Source organism: Pyrus communis, chromosome 13 (genome assembly GCF_041283825.1).
Source record: "Pyrus communis isolate YQ-2024b chromosome 13, ASM4128382v1, whole genome shotgun sequence".
Classification (NCBI taxonomy): Eukaryota; Viridiplantae; Streptophyta; class Magnoliopsida; order Rosales; family Rosaceae; genus Pyrus; species Pyrus communis.
In genome coordinates this window covers 16,861,891-16,889,285 of record NC_142577.1, presented here as the reverse complement: position 1 = coordinate 16,889,285, position 27,395 = coordinate 16,861,891, and the positions used below count along the sequence as shown (strand labels likewise).

The window sequence follows — 27,395 nt, the reverse complement described above, 5'->3', positions numbered from 1 at the left end:
ATGTAACGCCTAAGTGCTGCCTAGACTGATTTTTAAAGCATACTCATATGAACATGAAAAATTCTCTTACAATCATTTCCTGATTTTCTCTAAGAATACGTTCTATATAGTTATTCAGACGGTGGAATATTGAGGCTGTTCAAGACAAAGTTGTAGATGGGTTTTTCAATTCTCACCCACCCCCACCCCCACCCCATCGTCACCCCAGTATTCATGATTGTTCCATTATATGTTGTGGTTGGCTAAAAACGTCCACGAATTATCTTCGTTGTGTTTATCACAAAAGCAGATTTTTTTTGTGAAATCAACTATTTTCTTGAGCCCTCATGCTTTATGTTTAATCCATATTAAATTAGAGAATCTCCAATAAAGTCCTTCAATAAGTTTCTAGTTAAATTTTAGGGAGAATTTTAAAAATTTCGTCTCCATCACACTGTCTATCATGCTCTAAGGATAGTCAATAGCTAGAAGCTCCTAAATCTAGAGAGTGAAAAAGGAGTGAATGCTTATTACTTTTTTTTTTTTTAATTTTTTACGATTCCTTAAATTAGGAGAGTAACTTACACGATACCCATATATGTCTACATAGTGTTCCATGTCAATAAAATATGGATGTGCGAACAAAAGCTTACTCATGTTTTTATTTTATTAGCACTAAACGCCACTATAATAGTGTAACTGTGCTATATAAATCCTTCTTTTAAATTTGAGTATAAAGTAAAATTTATTAGGCAGTTATTTCAAAGCCCCTTTAACAAAATTTAACGAAATAGAGATCATAATTAGAGATGATCCTACAATATTAACGCGGTAGGGCTCGAATCCTGTTAGCGTTCGGCTTACGTCCAAGTTTCTCAGCTCAATTAACTAGGCTTTGCTAGTCCAATTAAGAGGTTTCCAGTCATAAATAATAATCTGCCGCCAACGAATGAACCCAAAAATCCCACGTACCTCGACTTCCCTTTTGACTGTAAATTTGTTTCTGTGAAAACTCGGCTAACATTTTTGTTTGTTTCATCTGCAAATAAATCCTAACATATTGAACTTATAAGGATCTAGATGTTTCCAGTGATTGAAAATTTTGAAACGTCTGCCGGCGGTGTAATCAAGTTGCACTTTGTAATATTATTTTTGAGTTTAGCTGCAATGTTGCGTATCACGTAGTGTGGTACATTTTTTTGTGGAAGATTTAATCATTATAAAGAATCATTACATCTTTATATGCATGTTCTAACCGTTAATTTATTAGACTACTTAGTTGTAAATACCTATCATGAAATAAAATCAATTATTTTTTGCTTGAGCTATAAACAGTTAACCCAAAATTAATAGATTCAATAAAAACTAAGGGGTGTATTGGATTGAGTTTTAATGGATTTATACATTTTTTGAATTTTGATGGAAGGTAATTGACTTCTAGAGACTTCATGAATTTTTTTGAGTGAATACTCTTAAATTCTCAACAGAAAATGTGAGATTTATGAATTCGTAAAATACGCTATGAAATCTCTTCAGTATCAAAGAAAAATTGTTTACAATGGATCAAACGTATTAGTTATTGAATTATTGATGTGATGTGTCAAGATGATAATTACTGATGACATTATTCTAAACTACTATTTAGTCTAGGAAAAATTGTTGATGTTTATTGCCAATTGGCATTATCTTTTTGCCTCATTAAAAGTTATTTCCATTCTTTCAACTTCAACCATTTTAAAAATGATCTTCTCCAACCACTTACATACATCAATAGAGAACTCTGAATCAGATCTGGTCACAAAACAAGATGGTAGCTACCAATACAAATTACGACCGGAAAAGTGAAGTAAAAGCCTTTGATGACAGCAAAGGAGTTAAAGGCCTCGTTGATGCGGGCATAACGAGGTTCCTAGAATATTTCATCAACCGCCAGAGTCGGATGATCATTACTCCATCAACAATTCCAGCTCTGATTCAGAAGCCAGCCAGTTTAGCATTCCAGTCATAGACCTTTAAGGCCTTGAACTTGATAGTCCAACTAAACGCAACGAGAAGGTTGCGAAAGTATGAGAGGCGTCAGAGACGTGGGGCTTTTTTCAAATTGCCAATCATGGAATACCTGTTGATGTTCAGGAGGAGATTAAGGATGGGGTACGTGGGTTTTTTGAGCTAGACACTCAAGTGAAGAAGGAGCTTTATTCTCGTGATCACTCCAGACCTATAGTCTACAATAGCAACTTTGATCCTTACCGTTCACCGGCGACTAATTGGAGGGATACTTTTTTGTGTTATATGGCTCCTAATCCTACCAAGCCAGAAGACTTTCCACAAGTATGCAGGTCTGTGACAGGGGAATTTATATTTCTCTGCAATCAGTGGTAAGTTTTGTATGTATCTTTATCATCACTTTTGGTGGTTATGGAGTTACATACTTTGACTAGTATAACATAGATAACAATTGCATATAGAATTCATTTGCTGTTTGTTATATGGAATGGATTGCTGTTTATTCATTTTCTGTTCATTTTGATGTGAAAAAAAATTTAAATTCTGAAAAAAAAAAAAAAAAAATTATTGGGATATTTTTTTTGAGTTGGACATCATTGGATTCGATATCATAATTATTTCTGGCATACTTGAAACTCTCTCTCTTGGTATCCTAGGTACGTAAAATCTAATCTTTTATGATTTTTTTTCTCTTACTTTTCTGATTTTCTATTTTATTCTATTTTATCTTGTAGGATTTCCTAAATATTTTTCATCTTCAAACTCCTTCTCAGTAAGCAAAGGAGTTCTAGACAAGCTAAGCATAAGATGACATCTCCACTAGGAGGCCAATTGCCATTTCTAGCGTTATCTTTGTCTGCCACATATATGAGCTAAATTTGAAAGTATAATGAAATGATTGAAGAAATTTTCGTTGTGAAATATGACAAAATTATTATTATTGTTTTTTTATGGATTAGGAACAAATGGAAAGGGTATTTAGACTTGTGGAGGAGTTTTAATGTTGGATCTGATTTGAATTAATTGATAATATTATCTTGCGTGTTGAATTTAAATTTTTTTCATGGTTTTTTTATTATCATTAAAATTTATTAAATTGAATTTGAGTCATTAGGTTTAAAAAGGTTACCGTTGATTTTTTTTTTTTTTTTTTTTTTTTTTTTCGAAACTGACCATCGGCTTAGAAAGGTCACAAAATTTGGGCCGCCCAACACAGTTACCGTTGGAAAGACATATAGCTAAGGGCGCCTCACTGGATCATAACAACGGGGAATCCCCCAGTCCACTTGCATCTGACGCGCAGGCCCACCTTTTCATTGCCTTTCACGTGTTACAGCTTGCTTGGGGCTCTCGTTTCACTTGACAACCTTATCCATCCGGGGGCCATAGAGACCCAAATACCATCCCCACACCCAAATTCTCACTTTTCCCACACTAAAATACATCCGTTGGATATGTTTTGGACCCAAAATCTGAGCTTTCATTCCCATTCCCAGTTGGAGACAGCCCAAGGCGGGGTTGGAGTTCGTCTTATTGGATACAATACAGTTTGAAATTTGAAAAGTAAAAAGATACATATATAAGCCGCTCAACTCACCATATTGGTTTAATTTCTATGTTAGTTTCAACTCGCAGAGACATACTAGTTGAATATTCAAAGCAAGAAATGAAGTTGAGGAAGTTGTTGTTCGAGTTGTTATCGGAGGCTCTTGGCCTAAAGCCAAAGCCAAGTCACTTGAATGACATGGACTTCTGATTCTAAGCCATTACTATCCTTCTTGTCCACAACCAAAGTTGACACTGCCACACTGGGCACAAGCAAGCATGCTGACAATGACTTCCTCACAGTGCTTCTGCACGATCATATTGGAGGTTTTCAAATTCTTCACCGGAGCAAGTGGGTTGATGTTCCCCTTGTGCCTGGTGCTCTTATAGTTAGAGCAACTCCACTGTTGGAGTTTGCTCGGGGGACAGGCCAGGAAAGGGCCCAAGAGGCCGGCTTCAATGCTCCAGCGTGGGGAGCCCGATGGACAGGACAGGCCCGAGCTCCGGTCCCGTGAGGAATTGCCAGCACGAGAGCTCGAGTGGATGTGATGCAAGGGCTGATGTCATCCTGGCGTCAACCCAAATTTTTATTTTTTTCTGTCAGGCGCGTGCACCTCACCCACGCGTGGGGACGCGTCGCCTGACATGGTTTCAGCGCCTGGGGCCCATGGTGTAGTTTTAAAAAGTTACCGTTGGGAAGCCACGTGGCTTCCCATGGTCCGTTGGATCTCAACGGCTATATAATGTGGACCGTCCGATTTGCAACGGTAATAAATAAAAAATCTTATTTAATATCAACCGTTGGATCTGAGATCAACGGTTGATGTTATTCTGCTTTATAAATAAATAAATAAAAAAGAAAAAATAGTTTTAAAATTAAGAAAAGTTACCGTTGTCACACGTGGCACAATCTGGAGTGTTGTAATTCAATTTTTTTTTTAAAATCCAACGGCAGAGATTAATTAGTTCAATAAAAATTTTAAAAAAATTGTAAAAAAATCCGAAAAAAAAATCTGAAATTTAATAAAAAAAATTGTTTTAACTTTTCTATAAATACCTACTCATTATCATCTACCTTACACCACAATTTCATATTTTCTCAACTACTTTGAATCAAATTCCTATCTTTCTCTCAAAGTTTCAATCCAATTTTTTTTTTAACAAAATGACTACTAATGCCCTAGTGTTTTGGTTTGGGGGTGGCTCTGTTTGGGTATGGGTGTTAAGTGGTATGAGTAATAGACACATGGGGGAGATGCTTACAGAATTGTGTAAAGCCCTAGTGAGAAAGTGGGGTTCACGGGTATCATCTGAAAATGTCATTGTTGGGCTCGAGGAAGGGTGACTGGAGATGGATGTGAGAAGAGATGCATGGTTGGGGTAACTAATTGACTGAAAATTTGAGATAAAGATGTTGATATACTCGGTCCTTGGCAACGTGTATGTCGAAGAACCAGGGGTAACTTGAGTGGGAACATGATTTGTGAAGACATTCGGGGTTAATGACTGGTTCTTCCTCTTTTGAGGTGGAGACCATCGTTTTCTCGTTCTGCTCGATACCTTCAATGATTAAAGTTTAAACCATCATGTTGATCACCTGACCTTTTGCCTATTTTGGTAGGAAATAATGGTGTCGGGCCCTTCACCGCCTCAACACAAATGTCTCTGCTATATGCCAAGCCTTCCTTTGTTACCAATGGACATAGTGGATATTCACATGGGTGCTTTTTCCGGTCGGTATGGCCTAGTCTTCCGCAGCGATAACAGAATTTTCTCAGACCTTCGTATCATAGGCGGATCATCGTCTTGCCTCCAGATTCTCTAAGCAACATGCAACCTATCGGAAGAGGTCTCGCTGTATCAACCTCCATAGAAATCTTTCGCCCAATTCGATGGGCAATAGTTGCAGCATTTGCACTTGTCATTAGACCATGGGGAACGCCATGAGCTTGTATCCAAAAAATCGCCTTACACGGTACAATATCATCTAGTGAGTGATTCAGTGGCCAGTGTTGAACGGAAAAGACATCGTCGTTTGTTAGAAATAGCTTCCTAGTTTGAGTCTAGATATGATTGTAATCCTAATTATAAGTGTATTCCTATCTTGTAGGGACTGTACCTTGTGGTGCAAGGCATGTAATTGTATATATTTCCTTTTCTTCACGTATCAATAATATACTTTCAGCCACACATTCTTTTTCTACATGGTATCAGAGCAGGTTACAAACCCTAGCTTTTTTTTTAACCACAATTTTTTTTCGGCAGTCATCCCTGCCGTTTCTCCTTTTATCATGGGAGACTCTTCTTCCGATGATCCCAACCCCTTTTATCTTCACCATTCCGACCATCCCAATCTTGTTCTTGTCTCCAAGAAATTAAACGGAGATAACTACACGACCTGGGCACGCGGGATGCACATCTCCTTAAGCGCCAAGAATAAACTTGGTTTTATCACCGGTGACATTGCAGAACCCGACCTTGCCGAAGACCCTGATGCTCACGCCTCTTGGAGGCGCTGCAATGATATGATCCTTTCATGGATCCTTCATTCTCTAGAGCCCGACCTTGCCGAATCCGTTCTTTTTTCCACCACCGCTAAGGCTGTTTGGGACGATCTTCATGAACGTTTTTCACAGTCTAATGCTCCCCGTATCTTCCACCTGAATCGTGAAATTGCCACCATCTCCCAAGGGTCCTCCTCGGTCTCCACATACTTCACTCGCCTCAAAGATCTTTGGGACGAGCTCGCCTCCAATAGTGATGCATGTTCTTGTTCTTGTAGCACCAAACATGATCGCCAACAACTTATGCAGTTTCTTATGGGTCTCAATGAATCGTTTGCTGCCGTTCGGGACCAAATTCTTCTAATGAATCCTTTACCCACAGTCTGCCAAGCTTGTTCCTCTGTTTCTCAAGCCGAAAAACAACGTGCCCTTGGTTTTTCACGCACTGTCGAGCCTCCTGCTGCCATGGTGGTGCGCAGCTCTTTTCGGTCTTCGTCCGATCAGCCTCCTCTACATTGCACCTATTGCAGTTATGATTTCCACACCCGTGATACTTGCCACAAGCTTCATGGGTATCCGGTTGGACATCCTCTCCATGGTCAGCCGTGGAGACCTCCCCGCCGCTCCTCCACGTCCGCAGGTTCTGCCCGCAGCGCTGCTGCCCCATCTGCTCGCAGCCATACTGCTGCGTCTCGGCCCATCTGCAGCTTCGCAAGCCTCTCACGCCCATCTGCTAATCATGCACACCAGCCCGCTTTGGATGATCTCCTTCCACACCCTGGCCCACCAGCCCCCCACACGCCGCAGCCTACTTTACATGACCTGTAGATTGCCATGCCACATCTTTCTGCCGAACAGCATCATCGTCTCCTTGTGCCCTCAATGACAACCCAGCACCCACGACATCCACGACAACTACTCCTCAGGCTCATGTCGTTTCCCGTGATCACTTTACAGGTTTGTTACCCGTGTCTTCTCGTCATGGTCCATGGATCCTTGACAGTGGCGCCACGAATCATATCACTTCCTCCGCTTCATGTTTGGTTAATACTTCTGCTTCGCACCTGCCACCTGTTTCTTTGCCTAGCGGTGACACTGCTCCAATTACTTTAACTGGCACTCTTCGTTTAAATTCTTTGATTGACTTGGAAGATGTTTTATGTGTCCCTACTTTTAAAGTGGACCTTTTATTGGTTGGTAAGCTTACAGATGGATTATCGTGTTCCGTAACATTTTTTCCTTCTTGGTGTGTTTTGCAGAACTTGGTTTCGAAGGCGATGATTGGTGTGGGTAAGCGACGTGGTGACCTTTATTACCTCGTGGCCCTTACCTCCTCCCTTCCCACCCGTCAACCTCTGTGCCATCTCATCACCATCCCATCCTCATTATGGCATCGACGTCTTGGTCACCTTTCTCCTAGCCGTTTGCAAATTTTAGCCTCTAATTTCCTTAATTGTTCATTTGATTCTAGTCATGTTTGTACTGTTTGTCCTTTGGCCAAACAAACTCGTCAACCTTTTGGTTTAAGTTCAATTTCTACAACTTTTCCTTTTGATTTAATTCATTGTGATATTTGGGGTCCGAATCGTCAATCTTCCCTTACTAGTGCTCATTATTTTTTGACTATTGTGGATGATTTTTCCCGCTTTACGTGGGTCTTTCTCATGACGCACAAATCTGATACTCAACAACTAATCAAATCATTTTTTGCCTATGTTAATACCCAATTTCACACTCAAGTTCGAAGCATTCGTACCGATAATGGGGGCGAATTTGTTTCTCTTCGCAATTTTTTTTTCTGATCATGGAGTTCTTTTTCAAACTTCTTGTGTCTACACTCCGCAACAAAATGGCGTTGTTGAACACAAATATAGACATCTTCTTGAAACTGCTCGCGCCCTTCGCTTTCAATCACACCTTCCCCTCAAATTTTGGGGTGAATGTGTTCTTACCGCTGCTTATACCATAAATCGTTTCCCTACTCGACTTTTACATAATAAATCTCCTTTTGAGGTCCTCCATACTACAACCCCATCCTATCACCATTTTCGCGCCTTCGGTTGCCTTGCTTATGCCACCTCTATCCATCCTACCACAAAATTTTCCCCTCGGGCCCAACGATGCGCTTTCATTGGTTACCCTCATGGCCAAAAAGCATACAAATTATATGACTTAGACACTCATCGCACCTTCACCAGTCGAGATGTTATTTTCCATGAAGATTCCTTCCCTTTTGCTGCCTCGTCTCCACCTTCCCAACCCCCCACACCTTCTCTTCCCATTCCCTCTTTCCCGGACTTTACCTATTCCCCTTCTCCTGGCCCCACGTCCCCTTCCCCTCCTCCGACCTTACCCATTCCCCTGCTTCCTGTCACCGACACCTCATCACCTCTTCCTCCCTCCAATTCTATGCCACCCGCTTCTCCCACTTTAGTCCCGGCCCCACCACCGGCCCCACCTGTCCCACCCTCCACCGACATTTCCACCTCTCCTCCTATCCTCCCCACGGCCCCTCTTACTCCCTCATCACCCTCGGCACCTCCACCTCCTTTACTAGCCACTCGCACCTCATCTCGCACTCACCATCCCCCGTCCTATTTAAAAGACTATGTTTGCTCGCAAGTGATTTTGCCTCCACACCCATCGTCTTCGCAGCCCAGTTCTGTTAAAGGTACGCGATATCCACTTTGTAATTTTATTTCTTACCACCGGTTCTCTCCCAATCATCTTTCATATATTTATGCTGTCAGTCGGAGTTTGGAGCCCTCTTCTTTTGCAGAGGCTGCTCGTGATCCTAATTGGCATCGTGCCATGAATGAGGAGCTTGAGGCTTTACATGCCAACGGTACTTGGACATTGACTCCCTTACCTCCTGGCAAAGTTCCTATTGATTGTAAGTGGGTGTACAAACTAAAGCACAAGTCTGATGGTTCTATTGAGCGTTACAAAGCTCGCTTGGTGGCTAAAGGCTTCACTCAAGCCGCAGGTATTGATTATCATGACACTTTTTCTCCTACTGCCAAGATGATTACCGTGCGTTGCCTTCTTGCCCTTGCTGCTAGCCAGTCTTGGTCTCTCCATCAGCTTGATGTTAATAATGCTTTCTTGCATGGTGATTTGGATGAGGAAATTTACATGTCTCCTCCTCCTGGTCTTCGGCGACAGGGGGAGAATCTTGTGTGTCGCCTTCACAAGTCTCTTTATGGTCTCAAGCAGGCTTCTCGTCAATGGTTTTCCAAGTTCACTAGTGCCATTCTTTCTGCCGGCTTTCAACAATCCAAAGCTGACTACTCACTGTTCACCAGAAAATCCGGTACTTTTTTCACAGCCTTGCTCATTTATGTAGATGATATTGTAATTACAGGCAATGATGTTAGTGCCATCGATTCTCTGAAGCCTTTTCTTCGAGATCACTTTCGAATAAAAGATCTTGGTGATTTAAAATATTTTTTGGGTATTGAGGTTTCTCGATCTCAACGTGGGATTTATATTTCACAACGGAAGTATGCACTAGAGATCCTCAAGGATTATGGTTTTCTGGGAGCACGGCCGATTGCTTTCCCTATGGATGATACAAAATTATCTGATCAAGGAGAACTTCTCAAGGATCCTGAAAAGTATCGGCAGTTAATAGGCCGGTTAATCTACCTCACCATCACTCGGCCGGATATCACATATTCAGTGCATGTTTTGAGTCGTTTTATGCATGAGCCACGTGTACCTCATATGGATGCTGCCCTTCGTGTTGTTCGTTATTTAAAGTCTACTCCAGGACAAGGTTTGTTATTCCGTTCAGACAACCACACCAAGTTGGTTGCATTTTGCGACTCTGACTGGGCAGGTTGTCCTATCACTCGTCGTTCAACTTCTGGGTATTGTGTTTTCTTAGGCAATTCTTTGATTTCGTGGCGGACGAAGCGACAGAAAACTGTTTCACTTTCTTCAGCTGAGGCTGAATATAGGGCTATGGCCGGTGCTTGTTGTGAGTTAGTTTGGCTTCGGTATTTATTAAAGGACTTGAACATTCCTTTGGATGGTCCTTCTGCATTATTTTGTGATAATCAAGCAGCGTTACATATAGCTGCTAATCCTGTTTTTCATGAGCGGACTCGTCACATTGAGATGGATTGTCACTTTATACGAGATAAGATTGCGGATGGCACAGTCACAACCAAGTATGTTGGTACGGCACACCAGTTGGCAGATTTATTCACCAAGCCTCTCGGGAAGGATAAGCTTTCGACTATGTTACGCAAGTTGGGAGTTCTTGACATCCACTCTCCAACTTGAGGGGGAGTGTTAGAAATAGCTTCCTAGTTGGAGTCTAGATATGATTGTAATCCTAATTATAAGTGTATTCCTATCTTGTAGGGACTGTACCTTGTGGTGCAAGGCATGTAATTGTATATATTTCCTTTTCTTCACGTATCAATAATATACTTTCAGCCACACATTATTTTTCTACATCGTTCACATACCACAGGCCCTTATTGACTAATCGATGTGCCGCCTCCTTCGACTCAACCGTAATCCTGTAGACATTGGGGTTTGCCCAAGTTATTTTCACATCGTCACAATGAACGACGTTTCTCCACTCCCTTCGAAGGGCTTTCTTGACACTACCAGCGAGTGGTTCTTTTTCGACTATTAAGAAACCAGCCATACTTATACCCTGTCGAACATCGGAGTTGTCCTCCAGGTGAATATTGAGATTGTCAGCCGCTTCGCCTTGAGTGTTTAACGGAAAAGACATCTTCAGCTATTTAGGCAAAACCCCCAAAGATACCTTAAGGTGCTCTCACATTTAAGCGACTACACGTTTAATAGCTACATGAATGCATATACACCGGCCACTCTTACGCCAACCACCATTGAATTGAATCCTTGAAATGCATATATATGTACTTTATGTATTCTTTTACTTCTATTTTTGCATTTTATCATTCTTTTAATCCATACAAGTATAGTTTTTTTTTTTTTTTTTTTTTTTGAAGTGTAAATAGGCACTTATTTACAAAATATACAATAAATTTATATAAATTCTGTCTAGGCTCTGCCTAACCACCTGGGCGTGAGGCCTCTGCCCGCCATCAGACTAGTGTTTAGTATCTTTTAAAACCTTGAGGGTTACAATGGAACTATCCATGATGTTTGAAAAAGATATTGTTTCAACCTAAACTTGCAGTCACCATTTGGTGTTCCGTGTCTAATTTACTGAGTAATCCATGTTCCTATCAATCTATAAAGTATTTCTTGCTCCTATCTATAAAGTAATAGGAGCATAGATCTTCAAATCTTTATATATAATATCTCATGCCAATTTGAAAAGCACACGTTAGCAACAGCATATTTATTTTCTTTAACCATAATATAATCATCTGATTGTGAGCAGTTTTGCCGTCCAAGTATGATATTGTTGCTTACCTAATTATAATAAGACTGATTTTCTACTACGGACCAGGTCGAAGTCTTGATCAAGGTATTAGGATCAAACTAAAATCTATTACTAAAATATTATAATCAACCATCACATGGCCGTATCTAATATTATTTGTCTGAACTCTGAATGGTTAACTCGAGATCATATTGGTTGGTGGTCTCCAAGTTCTTCATCGCAACAAGTGTATTGATGTTCCCCGGCCTGTCCCTGGGGCTCTAGTGATCGACATTGGTGATCTTCTAGAGGCGAGAAAAATATTTATTTTTATCTTCTTTACTGCTTTATTTTCTTGGGAAATTTCAATTTTATTGAAAAAAGAAGGTTACAACTAGTCAGGAAAAAAAAATAAACCCTTGCTAAAGAAGAAAAAAGAAAAACATATGTAAAATTTTCAAACAATAATGCAGCTGATTTTTAGGATATACAGTGGTATTAAGCTATTGGGTTGATTTTTAGTTTTCCTTTATTTTTTATAGTTTCGTCTGAAGGCGGGGATGAGTTGAAGGAGCCCGCCTTGCAAAACTGGGCCATGATGAGCTAAGCCTTGTGATACGAGTTCCGGCTCGCTAAATTCAACTTTCCAACACAGCCATCATATGATGTGATCGGCCCAGGCAAATTAAGTTAAGGGGTAGGTGGAAAACCTCAGATATCGCCCTTACAAATTCTGAAAGCCATTCCGTCTACAAAGGATATACTCCTGGAAACAAAACAAAACAAATCAAACAATGGAGGTCACGAGCTCCAAGTATGACCGGAAAACTGAATTAAAGGCTTTCGATGATTCAAAAGCTGGTGTCAAGGGACTTGTAGATGCTGGTTTGGCTAAGATCCCAAGAATTTTCATTCATGAGCAGAACAAGATCATCAACAACCACCACCCCATTGGCAATAGTCCCAGCTGTGATGGCTCCAGTTTCAGCACCCCAGTCATAAGCTTAAAAGGCATCGTCAGCGGAGAAGAAGATGCAACTCAACGCAGGCAGGTGATTGATCAAGTTCGGCATGCTTGCGAAAAGTGGGGGTTTTTCCAGGTGGTTGACCATGGAGTTCCAGTCCATGTTCTGGGGGAGATGATTGATGGGATAAGAAGATTTCATGAGCAAGATCAAGTAGTGAAGGAGGAAATTTACTCACGCGATTATGCAAAGAAGGTTTATTATAATACAAACTTTGATCTTTACCAAGCTCCAGCTGCGAATTGGAGGGATACTTTGTCTTGTGTTATGGCTCCTCGAGCTCCCGATCTTGGTGAGTTGCCTTCAGTTTGCAGGTATGTATCTGTGAAAATTATTCGACGGTGATAAATTCCTGTGTTATTAATCTGAGATCCAAATTTACGCTATAGGACAAAACATGCTAATATTAATTAAAAATTAACCCTTATCAAACCCTGAAAAAAATTTTAGTTACCATTTTAATTTCTGCTTTTGCTACTGTATTACTTTCTTTTTAGATTTACTGTTTCTCACATTACCTCGGTTCGTCTGACAATTTGTTCTGCCAATCGTTAATATTTGTCCATGGATGCTTGATCTGTTGTTGGTATGTCATTTATATCACGTTGACCTATATGGTAGAGCAACAACTAACAATTCATGGACATAGTTGTCAAAACGAGGTAATGTGAAATTGTTGACTCCAAAAATTATAAAGCTTACGTGGAGTGCAGACCAAGTAACTGTTGAGCTAATTATGTCTTGCTAGTGCATGTGGGTGTGCCAACTAGTGAAAGAGCTCAGTCAAACAAGTAGAATAGAAGTGGTGATGATGTCAAATGCCTTGCTAACTTCTGCACTTGAGCGACGATTATGGTCGAGAAAGGAGTACGTCTCGGCCTTAGATTCTAGAACGTGAAGACAAGGTTGCCTAAATCACAACGAAGTTCTGACCTATTAGAATAATTCGCAACTTATTAGAACTGATCCTGATCCTTCACAATTTTAATTCACATAGGATTCGACCGAGTCTCGCTTGGGCTTGATCCTTTAACAGTCTTACTCCTATGGGGGCTCGGTTGAATTAGGACTCTCTTAGGCTGAAAGCCCACTAGCCCGTTAGCATTCCCTTTTTAAGTCAGATTACTCATTCTCAACCCAAGCTGTATTTCAAACCCAAACAGATATGCATAATGAAAGTTTGAGGGAAAAAATGATAACCATTGCAAAAACATAAAGTCATACTTTGGTGGTACTTCAAGAAACATTTGATTTTGATAATTTTGCAGTTGATTGAAGTCTTCGCCCATGAAAGCTATGGTGTGCGGTCGATGGGCGTGGGTCTCATTGTGTCACGCCCATTGTCGAATGATAATCAACTTTCCTCCACTCACACTTGGGAGAAAAAATTGCGTAGAATTGCCATTAACAATTTATGGGAAAGAAATATAAATTTTTTATAATGATTATCAAATGACCAAATTGCAGGGATGTAGTGATTGATTATTCTGAGAAAGTAAAGGCTTTAGGAGTCGCTTTATTTGAATTGCTGTCTCAAGCCCTTGGCCTCAACCCCAACCACTTGAAGGAATTAGGCTGCGCAGAGGGACTAGTTTTATTTGGCCATTACTACCCAACATGCCCAGAACCAGAGTTGACAATGGGGACAAGTCAACATACTGATAGTAGCTTCCTCACTGTGCTCCTACAAGACCAAATCGGCGGCCTCCAAGTCCTTCATGAAAACCAGTGGGTTGATGTTACCCCAATTCATGGAGCTCTAGTTATAAATCTCGGAGACATGTTACAGGCAAGTTAACTAAATGGATTGCAGGGTATTGTTATGTACTGTTTAACTTTATAATCAATACTTATGTGCTTTAATTGGTGCAGCTAATCTCAAATGACAGGTTTATGAGTGCCAACCATAGGGTGTTGGCCAAAAAAGTAGGCCCGAGAATTTCGGTGGCATGTTTTTTCAGACAACATCTTCCGCCGGAAAATTCCTCAAGACTATATGCGCCAATCAAGGAGTTGTTGTCGGAAGAAAATCCCCTACTTTACCGGGAAACCACAGTGAAAGATTTTGTTGCACACTACTACAGGAAAGGGCTCAACCAGATCCCTTCATTGGAATATCTTAAGATATGAAGTTTGGCTATGAGTACATACATGGTCTAGTTTATTTACCAATGAAACGATATCTTGTGTTTATGTAGCGAGTGTATATGTGCTTGAGATATCTTGTGTTTATGTAGCGCGTGTATATGTGCTTGAGATGAAAACATGTATGGTCTAGGTTTTGTGGATTTCGGTTTCTTTCCAGCAATGGCCTTACTTATATTTTAGATTATTATTTAGATTTAGATCCTTGTTCTACTCTTTTGTTATTGTATATCTTTCTCTAATATGGAGAAAAAAAGGTATACGAGACCGAAATTTATTCTGAATCTACCTACATTATACATTTTCAGTGTCTCCATTCTCTACCTCATGTAATTTGTTTTCTTCTTTTTTGGGAAGAACATCTATTTTCCTTGACAATCACAGGTGCCACCAAGCACTTGATTTGGAACCGACGAACCCCCAACATATCCTCTGGAAATCTAGATTCTTCTCTTGGAATTTTCTTTCTCATACTTTTTTGGGTACATATATAGGTCGAAGTTCAACAATAGCTATATTGTGCGAGACCTGCGATGAAAGAAGTTGAGGTTTTACCATAAATAAAATGAGAAATGGCTGAACTCCTTATAAATACATGTAAAAGTTCTATAAACTTTTGATGTGGGACCTCTCTTCGCATCCTTGCATGAGAACCCTACAAACATGTACATAAATCAAACCTACAAACCCTCCATGTTAAAGGTAGTTGCAGCAAGCTTATCAGCAACAATAATTCTAAATCATGCTGCTTAAGTTGTTCTTAACTCCTACATTAACTCCAACGTTACTTTAGTCTAAAGTAGGGGGAGGTGTCACTGTGCAATTTTGGAGTACATTTCACTTTATTTACGAAAGTGCCACTGACTCTATCTGCCCCTTGCTTTTGTTGAATTTAACTTTATTTACAAAATTGCCACTAGGCTTCAGAAAGGGTTTTGGGTCTTTGGGCTGGATGTGGCATTTCACTTGGGGAGAGAGATGGAAGGGGGACAGAAGGGTTGACGTGTTGAAGGGAGAGGATCGTCGGGATTTTCAGCTCGGGGGTGGGTGGGTGTGGCTGTAGGTGATGTATCGGTCAGAAGGTTGTTGGGGGAGGAGAGGAAGGGGACAGAGGGACTGACAGATTGGAGAGAGAGTGTGTTGAAGGGATGCGCAAATAGATAGGAAGAAGTAGAATTCATTTTGATGAAAGAAAGTGAGAATTAACCTTGTTGTTTTATACTTCTTGGTTGTTTTGATGAAGTTGGGAATAAGTTAAACAGATTGACTGTAACTACCAATATATGGAGGAAGGAGGAGAGAGGAGGAGAGAGGGCCAAATAATTCAATTTGGTTTCCATTTGTACATTCTGCGTTTCCAATGGCAATTTCGAACCTTTTCTTTTCTGTGTTCTAAATTTTTATGCTTTTTGGTTTTTTTTTATTGCAGTTTTGAGGAAAAGCATAACAAAGAAGAGTACTACTACAACAATGTGAGTGCCCTCTATCCTTAATATGGTCAAATGGGGGTGCAAATTACATATTTTTCTTAATATGGTCAAATGGTATGCAAATGAGATTGGGTTAAGCTTTTGGGTTTAACTCTCCCACTCTCTTTGCATTTGGGGTTCCATTTATGGTTTTCTTTCTTCATTTCTCTATTTTCAGTTTACAAGTGAGTTGTTGAACTAAAATACTGGACCTTTTCAATCTGGATTAATTGTTTAAATAATTTTAGATTATGCTGATTGTCCCTCACCTTCTGTTGTCGTTGGACCATGAGGTGGAGCTGGCGGTGATTATCTCTTAGAAACCTCACAATGTTCCGCAGTCCACCGCCGTGGATTACGTCGCCGGTAAATTTGTAATTTTTGTTACTGTTGTTTGTTAATTAACCATTTTTTTAAAGGTTAGTTAATTAATCAGTTAATAGTGTTGCTGTTAATGATTTAGTTTAATTAATCAGTTAATAATGCCGCTGCTAATGATTTAGTTTTAATATAATGATGCTGTTAATGATTTGGTTAATTTTAAATCTGATTAGCAAAAATCGGATGGTGTAAGGTTATGCACTTGCTTTGGATATGAATGCCAGAGAAATTCAAGCTTCTGCTAAGGTAATTATGGATAATCAGATTGTTTAATGTGATCAAACACGGTCGTGAAATGTTCAATTTTGTGGCCACAAGTTTCTAATTAGAATGCTAATGCTGCAATTCATGATAATCATATGTTCTGAATTAAACAGTTATTGTAAATGTATTGTTGCTTTGTGATGAATGAGTTATCTTTTGAATATAAGACTTTTTGTTTCTCGATACTAAGTCTAAAATAGAGATTTCAGAGCGAAATATTGATCTAGTATAAGCGAGTTGTGATTTTGTAGTTTTTATGTGTTTTCAGATAAAAGTTAGGGTCTGCAGAGTCAATTTCGAAATGAGTGTTAATCAAGTATCATGTTGTAATATTATTTTGTTTGCCTCAAAAAAACATACATGCACCTCTTTGTTGTTGACGTCTTCATGTGTTCTTTTCAAATGACACTACCTTTTCGGATTTCATATTTATGTTCTGCCTCTAAGGTCTCGACTTAAAAATATCGGTAACCACGGTATTTGTTCGATTTAAATCGCGGTTTTACAATTTGTTTTTTCTCGAAGCAACTGTTATTACCTCTCTCTTTAGGTGAATTGGCTGCTGCCAATATGCACATGGACCATCTTCGTGTTGCCTGCTTAGAAGTTAGAACGCACAGCCAATTGCTGGCCTGCTCGCCCAAGGGTTAAGTGGAACATCTGAAAGTATGAGGTGGGATGCCCCCACCGAAAATCGACCGTCTCCACATACTTTAATGGAACAAAAAAACATTCTGACAATGTAGGGATTGTTAGATCTATCCTTGGACCGTTCACATCGATTGTTGGATACATTTAACAATTCCCTAACCGCCAATGTGTTATTTGGTTCCGTTAATGCATGTGGAAAAGGTACATGTCCGGTGAGCGCACCTCGATTTAGACTTTTTGGTGTCCTGCTTGGACCTATGGGCGACCGGGCAGGTGGTTGGCCATGCCTTTAGAACAGGCAAAACAAAGAAAGTCTTTGTGTATGGATTGATGGTAGCCACTTCCCCTGAAGAGAAGAGGATAATGATTATTTCCCAAAATGATCCGAGCTGAGATAACTCAACAGATTATATATGTGTGGTTCACGAGCGCATCAACATGGGTGTATCTGATCCGTCTTTCTGCACCCATTTCTTTCATTATAGATAATTCACTTTTGTGTGTGGCTATCTGCTTATGCCCGACGCTCATTTTAATCAGGATGCAAATGACTGTGGATTGTCAAAAATAAGTATGAGTTTAAACGACATAATAGATTACATCATTATCTGTTGAGAATGTTCTTTGCTTTTCTGCTTTCGTGTTGCATGTTTATCCTTTGTTCGGGTGGTGATCGTTTGAGGATGCGCGAACTTGAATGGTTGTGAGTGTGCTCGATAGCAACTAAATTTGGGTGAGAACCATCAAACTCTAATCCTAATTTTTTCCTCTTTTGAAGTTAAGAGTGAAATTGGTGCATCTATACCCTTTCTGTTGTGAACCATGCAAATTAAATGTTTTTTAAGGTACTGTGTAACGCCCCGTCCCGAAATTTTATTTCAAAAGATAATTACTATGATAGGCCCAAATAAAACTCATGTTTATGTATTACCATTTATCACAAATCTTTTATTTAATTCTTAGTTACTCACAAAATCTATAACCCTATTTATTTATCAAAAACATAAGGTTAATTTTTAAATTATTAACCCAATTCCTTTTCTTAGACAAAATTCCAACAAAAGATTAATCTCGGTTATTTTTAAGGCTGCATCTAACTCTCGTTAGATTGCTTACGTACCTTTGAATGAAATCAAGCCTTTCGTAGTTTACATTCATTCTTTTATCCATTTCCGAAATATTCTAGTAATGGAAATACTCAACATTAGCTTTCAAAATCGAATCACATCAAATAGGTACCAATTACGGATTTAAAATAACAAAATTTGCATGAAAAAGCAGCGTCGGCCCATTGGCCACGCGCCGCTGTGGGTAGCGGTTTTCCGATGAACGGAAACTCAGTTTTCTTATGAACTCTAAAAATTATCAAATTTTAGAGGCAAGTAGAGTTCAATGAGAGAACAACTTTCATACCTAGGTTGAAATCCAATTCAGCTGGGAAACACTTGAAAACTGCCTCGATCCGCCGGAAACTCTTGAAATCGGTGTTCTTGATTCGACTCCACGATAGCTCCGACGCCCCAACCAATGCATGGGAATTGTTCCTGAGGTTGAGGGGAGTCTATTGGTGGTGGTGGTCAAGGATGGCAGCTTCGGGAACGGTGGATCGCCGCCGTGACACCCACGAAACCCATCAGGTAATTTTACCAAACCCGAGCCAATTTCCATCAAATTTTGGGTGTAAGAGGTAGAGGGAAGGTCGGGGATTTGTTTTCAAGTGATAATTCGGTGTAAAGTTCCTGAATTGGCCGAAGGAAGCATTGGAAACCATTGTTTCCGTCGGGTCGGGTCGCCAAAAGGGAAACGGGTCGACGGAGGACCCGGGTTATGTACCCCTCCCCCTCTCTCCTTTCCCTCCCGTCTCCCCCTCTGATTCGTCCCCCCTTCTCCTTTTCCCTGCTTTCCTTCTTCTCTCATCCGTCCATCTACCCCCCTCCATCACAGCCATCCACCTGGATAAAAAATAACAGGAAAGCTCCCAAATTTTTTGGAGCCTTCAAGCAAAACGGAATAATTTTACCATTTTGTCCCTAATCTTTGCTTGTTTATATCTTGTTCGTTATAACTCCGTTTTACAGACGGTTTGCGCCTACACATTTGTGGGATCAAGCTATATTCGAAAATATAAATTGTGACCTCAAACAGTCTACGGATTTTAAATAATTAATTTACAAACTTCAAATTTCGTAACTAGTTTAATTAAAATCCAAATTTAATAAGAATTAATTTAATATGTATGAGTATAAAATACGTCCTCATATAATTAAGTAAAACCAACTAGGGCCATTTTCATCTTTTTCACTTATCGACACATTTTACGACATAAATTATAATAATTTCTAATAACAAAATTTTAAAATTTCTCAATTAGATTTTCATAACCATAAATCGATTTATTTTCGATTTTCTCTACATATTCATAATTATGAATACCAAACTCATATACTTAAATTTTTTAGGGTATTACATACTGTTTGTATTTTCTAGGAAGTTCAGAAATAATGTTCAATGAATTGGTGAAATTTTCGGGTCCGTGAATTCAATGAATTGCCCATAATTTCATTTTGGAAAAACTATTGCTGGCCAAAGAGAGGTCATGGTGTCTCATTTTGTATGAACTATATGTCAATGATGATAGCTTGTAAGGTAATTAAGGTTTGTGTAGACAATAACTATTAATACGAATGGATGGACCGATGCCGGGTGTATTGTTAATTATGTGCAAGACATTCTTTCTGTGATGTTGGAACACAAAATTGGGATGCATTTAAACTTAAAGTACTATATATATGGATGATTTTCTTCTTTTGCGTTTCTTTGATATGCATGATTGGGGAAAAGCAGGAAAGACCTACTCACACAAGATACGTATCGATGCAGGTTCTAAAGTCGATTTCTTTTTCTTTATGTGTACAGATTACAGGGGCAAGGAGGATAGGGGTTGAAGTTGAAGAGAAGTGTGAGACAGATTCCGAGCTCATTCAGTAAGTCTCTAATTAAGTCTGAATAAACTGCCTTCATTTCTTTTCTATCCATGCTTTAATTTTACTTGGATAATTTTATTTTATGTAATGATTTCTTCTGGGTTTTTTTCATTTCGTAATTTAAATATGTTGAAGGTTGAAGATGGAGACAACGATGGAATTCTGGACACCAAGGAGAAGAAGCTTGGTATTATTACATCTTTATTTTTGAGTGAGTATCTCTTTCTTTTCTTCTGATTTTGCTTCTTTCTTTTTGTTGTCGAATATTTCAATTTTTCAACTCACATGTTCATATACATCGTTGAGTGAGTTGTTGAACTAAAATACTGGACCTTTTCAATCTGGATTAATTGTTTAAATAATTTTAGATTATGCTGATTGTCCCTCACCTTCTGTTGTCGTTGGACCATGAGGTGGAGCTGGCGGTGATTATCTCTTAGAAACCTCACAATGTTCCGCAGTCCACCGCCGTGGATTACGTCGCCGGTAAATTTGTAATTTTTGTTACTGTTGTTTGTTAATTAACCATTTTTTTAAAGGTTAGTTAATTAATCAGTTAATAGTGTTGCTGTTAATGATTTAGTTTAATTAATCAGTTAATAATGCCGCTGCTAATGATTTAGTTTTAATATAATGATGCTGTTAATGATTTGGTTAATTTTAAATCTGATTAGCAAAAATCGGATGGTGTAAGGTTATGCACTTGCTTTGGATATGAATGCCAGAGAAATTCAAGCTTCTGCTAAGGTAATTATGGATAATCAGATTGTTTAATGTGATCAAACACGGTCGTGAAATGTTCAATTTTGTGGCCACAAGTTTCTAATTAGAATGCTAATGCTGCAATTCATGATAATCATATGTTCTGAATTAAACAATTATTGTAAATGTATTGTTGCTTTGTGATGAATGAGTTATCTTTTGAATATAAGACTTTTTGTTTCTCGATGCTAAGTCTAAAATAGAGATTTCAGAGCGAAACATTAATCCAGTATAAGCAAGTTGTGATTTTGTAGTTTTTATGTGTTTCCAGATAAAAGTTGGGGTCTGCATAGTCAGTTTTGAGAGAAGTGTTAATCAAGTATCATGTTGTAATATTATTTTGTTTGCCTCAAAAAACATACATGCACCTCTTTGTTGTTGACGTCTTCATGTGTTCTTTCCAGATGACACCACCTTTTCAGATTTCATATTTATGTTCTGCCTCTAGGGTCTCCACTTAAAAATCTCGGTAACCACGATATTTGTTCGATTTAAACCGCGGTTTTACAATTTGTTTTTTCTCGAAGCAACTGTTATTACCTCTCTCTTCAGGTGAATTGGTTGCTGCCAATATGCACATGGACCATCTTCTTTTCGCCTGCTTAGAAGTTAGAACGCACAGCCAATTGCTGGCCTGCTCACCCAGGGGTAAGTGGAACATCTGAAAGTAAGAGGTGGGATGCCCCCACCGAAAATCGACCGTCTCCACAAGGTGGCAATAGCTCCTTGAACCCCACGTCACATGAAGTTCCACACCTTGGGAGGCGCCTGTATACCCCAAATCATTTTCTAAGTATTCGAGTTAATCGATCCAACAGGGCCTGCACGAGATGGTCTTTGCCCAAGGATCCATTGATAGCCCGATTTGACCATGTAGCTCCCTTTTTTGTAAGCACGCCAAACTAAATAGTCAGGCCTCCCGGGATCACTAAATTGGTTTCCCTCAATTACCATTTTATCAATCGCCGAGATCACATTAGAAATAGGGTCAAAATCCCATGCTCCAGCCTCGTGATTAATGATTGAGTCAACAATCTGCTCCAAGTTCACCGCGCCATTGGTAATGGGAATAGGGTGACCACTTGTGATACTCGAGACCCAAATATCTTTCCAGAGGCGAACCCGCCTGCCTTTGAGAACCTGCCAATTAGCACCCTTCATAATTACATCCCGCCCCTCCAAAAGACTAGACCATATCCATGAAGCTCGGCCTCCCCTTTTTACCTCCAAGAACGAAGAGTTAGGGAAATATGGAGCTTTAAAGACCCGAGCCCATAATGAATTGGGATCCTGAATAAGACGCTAACTCTGTTTAGCAGGAAGGGCAAGGTTGAAATCCCTAAAGTTCCTAAACCCCATGCCACCATCACACTTAGGCAGCCCCATGTCTTGCCAATTAACCAGTGAATACCCCGGGCCTTGTTCGAATTCGCCCACCAAAATCTCATGATTGCCCCATTAATGTCTCTGCATAGCCTATTCGGGAGCCAGAAGACGTTCATTAGATAAGTTGGCACCGCCTGTACCACTGCCTTAATCAACACTTCACGACCAGCCTGTGATAGAAATTTGTTCTTCCACCCTTGAATTTTCGATAATACCCAATCCTTGATATAAGACAAAGTCGCCATCTTAGTCTTGCCCCCACCCCACTAGGATATGAAGGTAGGTCCCAGGATCCTCCACCCTTGACATGTTCAAAATTGTACATAGTTCGTACTGAACAGACGGGGGAGTATTAGCACTGAAGTACACCATCGATTTTTGAGTGTTAACCTCCCGCCCTAAGGCATGACAATATGCCTTCAAGAGCCTGTCAACATTTTCGCAATTACTCCTTGAAACCGACAAGAAAATCAAGATATCATCCGCAAATAATAAATGAGATAATCTAGGGTCATGGGTGTTAATCCTGATTCCTTCAAGAAATCCCATCTCAGAGGCATGCTTGAATAACCGGGACAAGACTTCGCTAATGATAAGGAATAGATATGGGGAGAGTGGATCCTCCTGCTGAAGGCCACGAGTTGGCCTAAAACATTCTCCCGGACATCCATTGAGTAGCACCGAAAACTCCACAGTCGTCACACACCTCATAACAAGCCCTACCCGTAAGCGGTTAAACACCATTTTCAGCATAGTGGCTTCTGAAAAGTCCCATTGAACCTTATTGTCCTTGTTCATGTCCAGTTTGATGCCAAGCTCAAACTTCCCCTTAGTCTTCCAGAGCTTAAGGAAATGGAATACCTTATGGGCGATGACGATGTTGTCCTAGATTTGGCGGCCTCCCACAAACGTAATTTGGCTTGGCAAGATGATCGTGGGCATGAGGGACTTTAACTGGTTGGCAAGAATTTTTTAGAGGGCCTTGTATGAGTAGTTGTAAAGGCTTATTGTCGTAAACCGATTAACCGATTCAGGGTTTAGGGTTTTTGAGATCAGCACAATATTCGTAGCATTAATAGAACGAAGGCTCCAACCATCATCCAGGCAATTAGCAGCGAACCCATTCTCGCAATTATTCTTAAATGCATTTTGAAGTCAAGAAACCAACTACAAAAATTAACCAAACTACAAAGCACAAGAGAAAATGCTATCTGGGAACTCAAGAAACCAAGACCATCTCCAACAGCTAAAGACCTTTGATGACTCTAAAGCTGGTGTCAAAGGGATCGTTGATGGTAGCATCACCAAAATCGCTCGCTTTTTTGTCTGCCCTCCGGAAGATCTCACCGGAGACAAACCAAAGTTCCGGCCAACCCAATTCAGCATCCCCATAGTGGACCTTGCTGACATAGCCGCGCAACGTCATGACGTGGTTGCTGGAGTTCAATTTGCTGCGGAGACAGTTGGGTTCTTCCAGGTGGTGAACCATGGTATGCCTAATAGAGTGTTGGAGAAGATGTTGGAAGTTAAGCGTGGGTTCTACGAGCTGCCTAAGGAGGTGAAGGTTGTGTACTATAGTAGAGAAAGGGCGAGGAAAGTCAAATTCGGAAGTAACTTTGATTTGTATAAGTCAAGGTTTGCTAGTTGGAAAGACATTTTGTTTTGTGTTATGGATCCTAATCAGCCTTTTGTTGAAACACAGTTTGCCCGACATCGGACAGAGGGCCAATGAGAAAGCAATTTAAATAGAAATACCTCTCTCTAACTAACACCGAGGCTTTTTGTGATAAAACCCCACACCTGAAGATTGAACAAGTGGTAAAGTGAGGACAGTATCAATGTTGTTGGAGTGGGCCCTCGACTTGTCGACCTGAAAAATTCTACATGGTATCAGAGCCAGGGGACGGGCCAATACTGCCATGTGATTAGGTGGGTCCCCATTTAGCCCCGCACGATGGGTGAGCCCCGACATGGCTCCATGTAGGCCAAAGATGTCACGTGATTGGGTGGGTCCTCATTGGCCCCGCATGATGGGTAAGTCTTGACATGGTTCCACGTGGTTACCGATGTGTGGATCTCCACGTGTGATCCATAAAAATGGGGTCTCACGTGCGGGGGAGTGTTGAAACACAATTTGTCCCACATCAGACAGAGGGCCAAAGAGAAAGCAGTTTAAATAGAAATACCCCTCTCTAACTAACATCGAGACTTTTTGTGATAAAATCTCACACATAAAGATTGAGCAGGTGGTAAAGTGGGGACAATATTGGTGTTGTTGGAGTTTGGAGTGGGCCCTCGGCCCGTCGACCTGAAAAATTCTACACCTTTTGATCCTCAAGAATTGCAGGATGTTTGCAGGTATATATGGTCTTAGCATATTTTTTTTGGTCAAACGATAAATTTTGTTAGATTAGCTACTGACAGAGATTGAACCCACGCAGTCATGCAAGGGCTCAACACTTTTCCACTACTGTGGTAAGAGACCACTTGCATATGATCTTAGCATCTTTAATCCCCCCCCCCCCCCCCCCACATGCTGCTTGGTAGCTCGGTTTGGCAAAGACTATTTTTCGTTTTTTTCTTGTCAAACAATAGATTTTGTCAGATTAGCTACCGACGAAGTTTGAACCTACTCCGCTCACACCGTCTTGCAATGCTCACCATCTTTCTACTACTATGGTAAAGAGAGTTTGGCAGAGTATAATTGAGTTGGACAGCAATTGAACATAGTGTTTCTTACAAAAAAAAAAGTGTTATAGAACTATCTTGAACTCAATTTCAGTCATGTTCATTCCCAGCCACAAGCCGGGTTGGCATGTGATTTGAATAGATAGAACTTGGCGACGAACTTTGTTGACTGCTTTATTGCTAAATAATTGATCACATTGTTCAATTTTTTTTTATTATCTTTTTTTATTTTTTATTTTTTATTTTTGGTTAGGAAGTGATTTTTGCGCATATATTTTCCTTCTCCCAGTACACTTATTATTCCTAAATTTTAGATTGAATAAAGAAAGGTGAATTAACTGATATAAACGAACATGATCTATTTTTGTTTGAGTAAGTGATAGACTTGTAGTTTTATGACATAAGATACCAAATATTTTTTTTTGTAGGTTTACAGTTTGACAACATATTTAGTTATAAACATTTCGATAAAAAAAAAATCTAGTTGTAAGCATAGCATTGATTTATGAAATGGAAGACAAATTATTCTCATCCCATTTGATGTTATCTTTTTATTTCTTGGTTCAAATTACAAGGACATAACTATGGAGTATGCAGACCATGTCCACAAATTAGGTGTCACTTTGTTTGAATTTCTATCCGAAGCACTAGGGCTGAAACTGACCACCTTACAGGCCTGGATTGTGCGGAGGGGCCTCTTATTGTTCGTCACTACTATCCCCCATGCCCTGAACCTGAGCTGACTATATGAGCACTAGCAAACACTCCAATCCTTCTTTTCTCACCATTCTACTTCAAGACCGCATCGGTGGACTCCAGGCTCTGTGTCAACCAGTGGATTGATGTTCCTTCTGTGCCGGAAGCTCCTGTAGTGAACATTGGAGATCTCTTGCTGGCAAGAACTCTATAATTTCTACATGAAATACTATTTTCCCAAGAAAAAAAAATTCAGCAAATAGCTTTAGTTTCTAATCTGTGTTTTGATGCAGCTAATTCCAAATGACAAGTTCATAAGCGTCAACCACAGAGTATTGGCTAAGCATGAACGTACTGATATTATCTCACCAACTTACATTTTAAGAACCACACCAAGTATGCGCTTATTACAAAAGAGTTCCAGGTAATCAGAACTGAAACCAATCAATGAGTCTCTTTGAGTAGGAAAGCAAAATAAAGTTCAAGTACCATAACTACACGTAACTTGCAAAGTTCCACATGTGGCAGCAACGAAAACACGTGGAGTCTGAATTGTGATCTCTGGGAAGTGGGAACCTATGTTGCACTTGCGCGGATACGGTGGCGATACGTATCCGAACAAATGGATACGGTGGCGATACGTATCCGAACAAATGGATACGGGCCCGATACGTATCCGAACAAATGGATACGTTGTTTATTGATGAGATACATGTATCATACTATCGAGATACGCGTATCATACTTTTTGTATACGTTTCAAACTAAATCAGAGGATAATTAGAGAAAAAAAATCCAAAAAATCCGCACAGAATCATGATTGATTCAAATTAGCTAAACTGAAACCATTGTTTGACTAAAAACCAAAACGATTTCGAACCTCAAAAATCAAACTTGTCGTCTGCAACAGCTCCGTTTGTCCGTTGTCTCTACCGTCTCCGTCTGCAACTGCTCCGTCATCTGCATCGTCCTCATCTGCAACTGCTGGCGAGAGCTTTAGACTTCGTTTTCACTTTGTTAATTTTGAAGCTCAATCTGATTCACAGAACCCATCTCTGAAACTGAAAGGAAGCTTGCTTTTCCGTTTTGAACTTCGAAGCTAAAAGATTCTTTTGCTTTGACTGATTCAATGACTTTTAGCTCATCTGTTGTGTTATGTAAATTGGAAAAACTTAAAGCCCCTTTTGCTTTTTGTATATATTATTATTATTATATTTTGTATGCTTATTTTCGCTTATCTTTCCATTTAGAGTTTATTGAAATAAATTTAAGTTTGGGTAATAAATTTGAATGATTATTTTATAATATTTTAGATATATTTATTTATTTATATATATTTTTAATTGACGTATCCTTGATGTATCGTATCTTCGTTTTTAGAAATTTGACGTGTCTCTGTGTCGTATCGTATCGTATCTCCATATCCATGTCCGTATCCATGCATCCTAGCTGGGAACCTATGTTTCACTTGCGCGGATACCATGGCGGATGCAGTGACACGAGACACGGCGACATAACAATCTCAAAAAATAAAG

General features: G+C 39.8%; 2 protein-coding genes and 2 pseudogenes across 3 annotated transcripts; all 4 read left to right on the top strand.

Moving 5' to 3' along the window:
- The first annotated feature begins 1,780 nt into the window (after positions 1–1,780).
- Positions 1,781–4,046, top strand: LOC137736119 (1-aminocyclopropane-1-carboxylate oxidase homolog 1 pseudogene; annotated as a pseudogene).
- A 1,776-nt stretch (positions 4,047–5,822) lies between these two features.
- On the top strand, positions 5,823–12,016 carry LOC148691856 (uncharacterized). Its single transcript, XM_088683437.1, has 6 exons — positions 5,823–6,675; positions 6,894–7,232; positions 8,257–9,021; positions 9,400–10,017; positions 11,428–11,514; positions 11,952–12,016. The coding sequence occupies exons 1-6, from the start codon at positions 5,823–5,825 to the stop codon at positions 12,014–12,016; spliced, it is 2,727 nt and encodes a 908-aa protein (XP_088539563.1).
- On the top strand, positions 11,775–14,880 carry LOC137738396 (1-aminocyclopropane-1-carboxylate oxidase homolog 1-like). The gene is made up of 3 exons (XM_088682908.1): positions 11,775–12,748; positions 13,902–14,223; positions 14,307–14,880. The coding sequence occupies exons 1-3, from the start codon at positions 12,204–12,206 to the stop codon at positions 14,562–14,564; spliced, it is 1,125 nt and encodes a 374-aa protein (XP_088539034.1). The 5' UTR covers positions 11,775–12,203; the 3' UTR covers positions 14,565–14,880.
- A 578-nt stretch (positions 14,881–15,458) lies between these two features.
- On the top strand, positions 15,459–26,122 carry LOC137738398 (deacetoxyvindoline 4-hydroxylase pseudogene; annotated as a pseudogene). The gene is made up of 11 exons (XR_015955257.1): positions 15,459–16,051; positions 16,297–16,414; positions 16,603–18,077; positions 20,261–20,328; positions 20,464–20,539; positions 20,697–20,814; positions 21,003–21,075; positions 21,495–21,559; positions 21,643–24,203; positions 24,723–24,834; positions 25,673–26,122. The product of XR_015955257.1 is annotated as a deacetoxyvindoline 4-hydroxylase pseudogene (transcript).
- The last annotated feature ends 1,273 nt before the right edge of the window (positions 26,123–27,395 follow it).

Coding starts and splice junctions, on each gene's coding strand:
- LOC148691856 (XM_088683437.1), top strand. CDS start 5,823: ATGGGAGACTCTTCTTCCGATGATCCCAACCCCTTTTATCTTCACCAT. Junction 9,022..9,399: donor AGGCTTCACTCAAGCCGCAG/GTATTGATTATC, acceptor TTGTAATTACAG/GCAATGATGTTAGTGCCATC. Junction 10,018..11,427: donor GGCTATGGCCGGTGCTTGTT/GTGAGTTAGTTT, acceptor GATTGTGAGCAG/TTTTGCCGTCCAAGTATGAT.
- LOC137738396 (XM_088682908.1), top strand. CDS start 12,204: ATGGAGGTCACGAGCTCCAAGTATGACCGGAAAACTGAATTAAAGGCT. Junction 12,749..13,901: donor GAGTTGCCTTCAGTTTGCAG/GTATGTATCTGT, acceptor ACCAAATTGCAG/GGATGTAGTGATTGATTATT. Junction 14,224..14,306: donor ATCTCGGAGACATGTTACAG/GCAAGTTAACTA, acceptor TAATTGGTGCAG/CTAATCTCAAATGACAGGTT.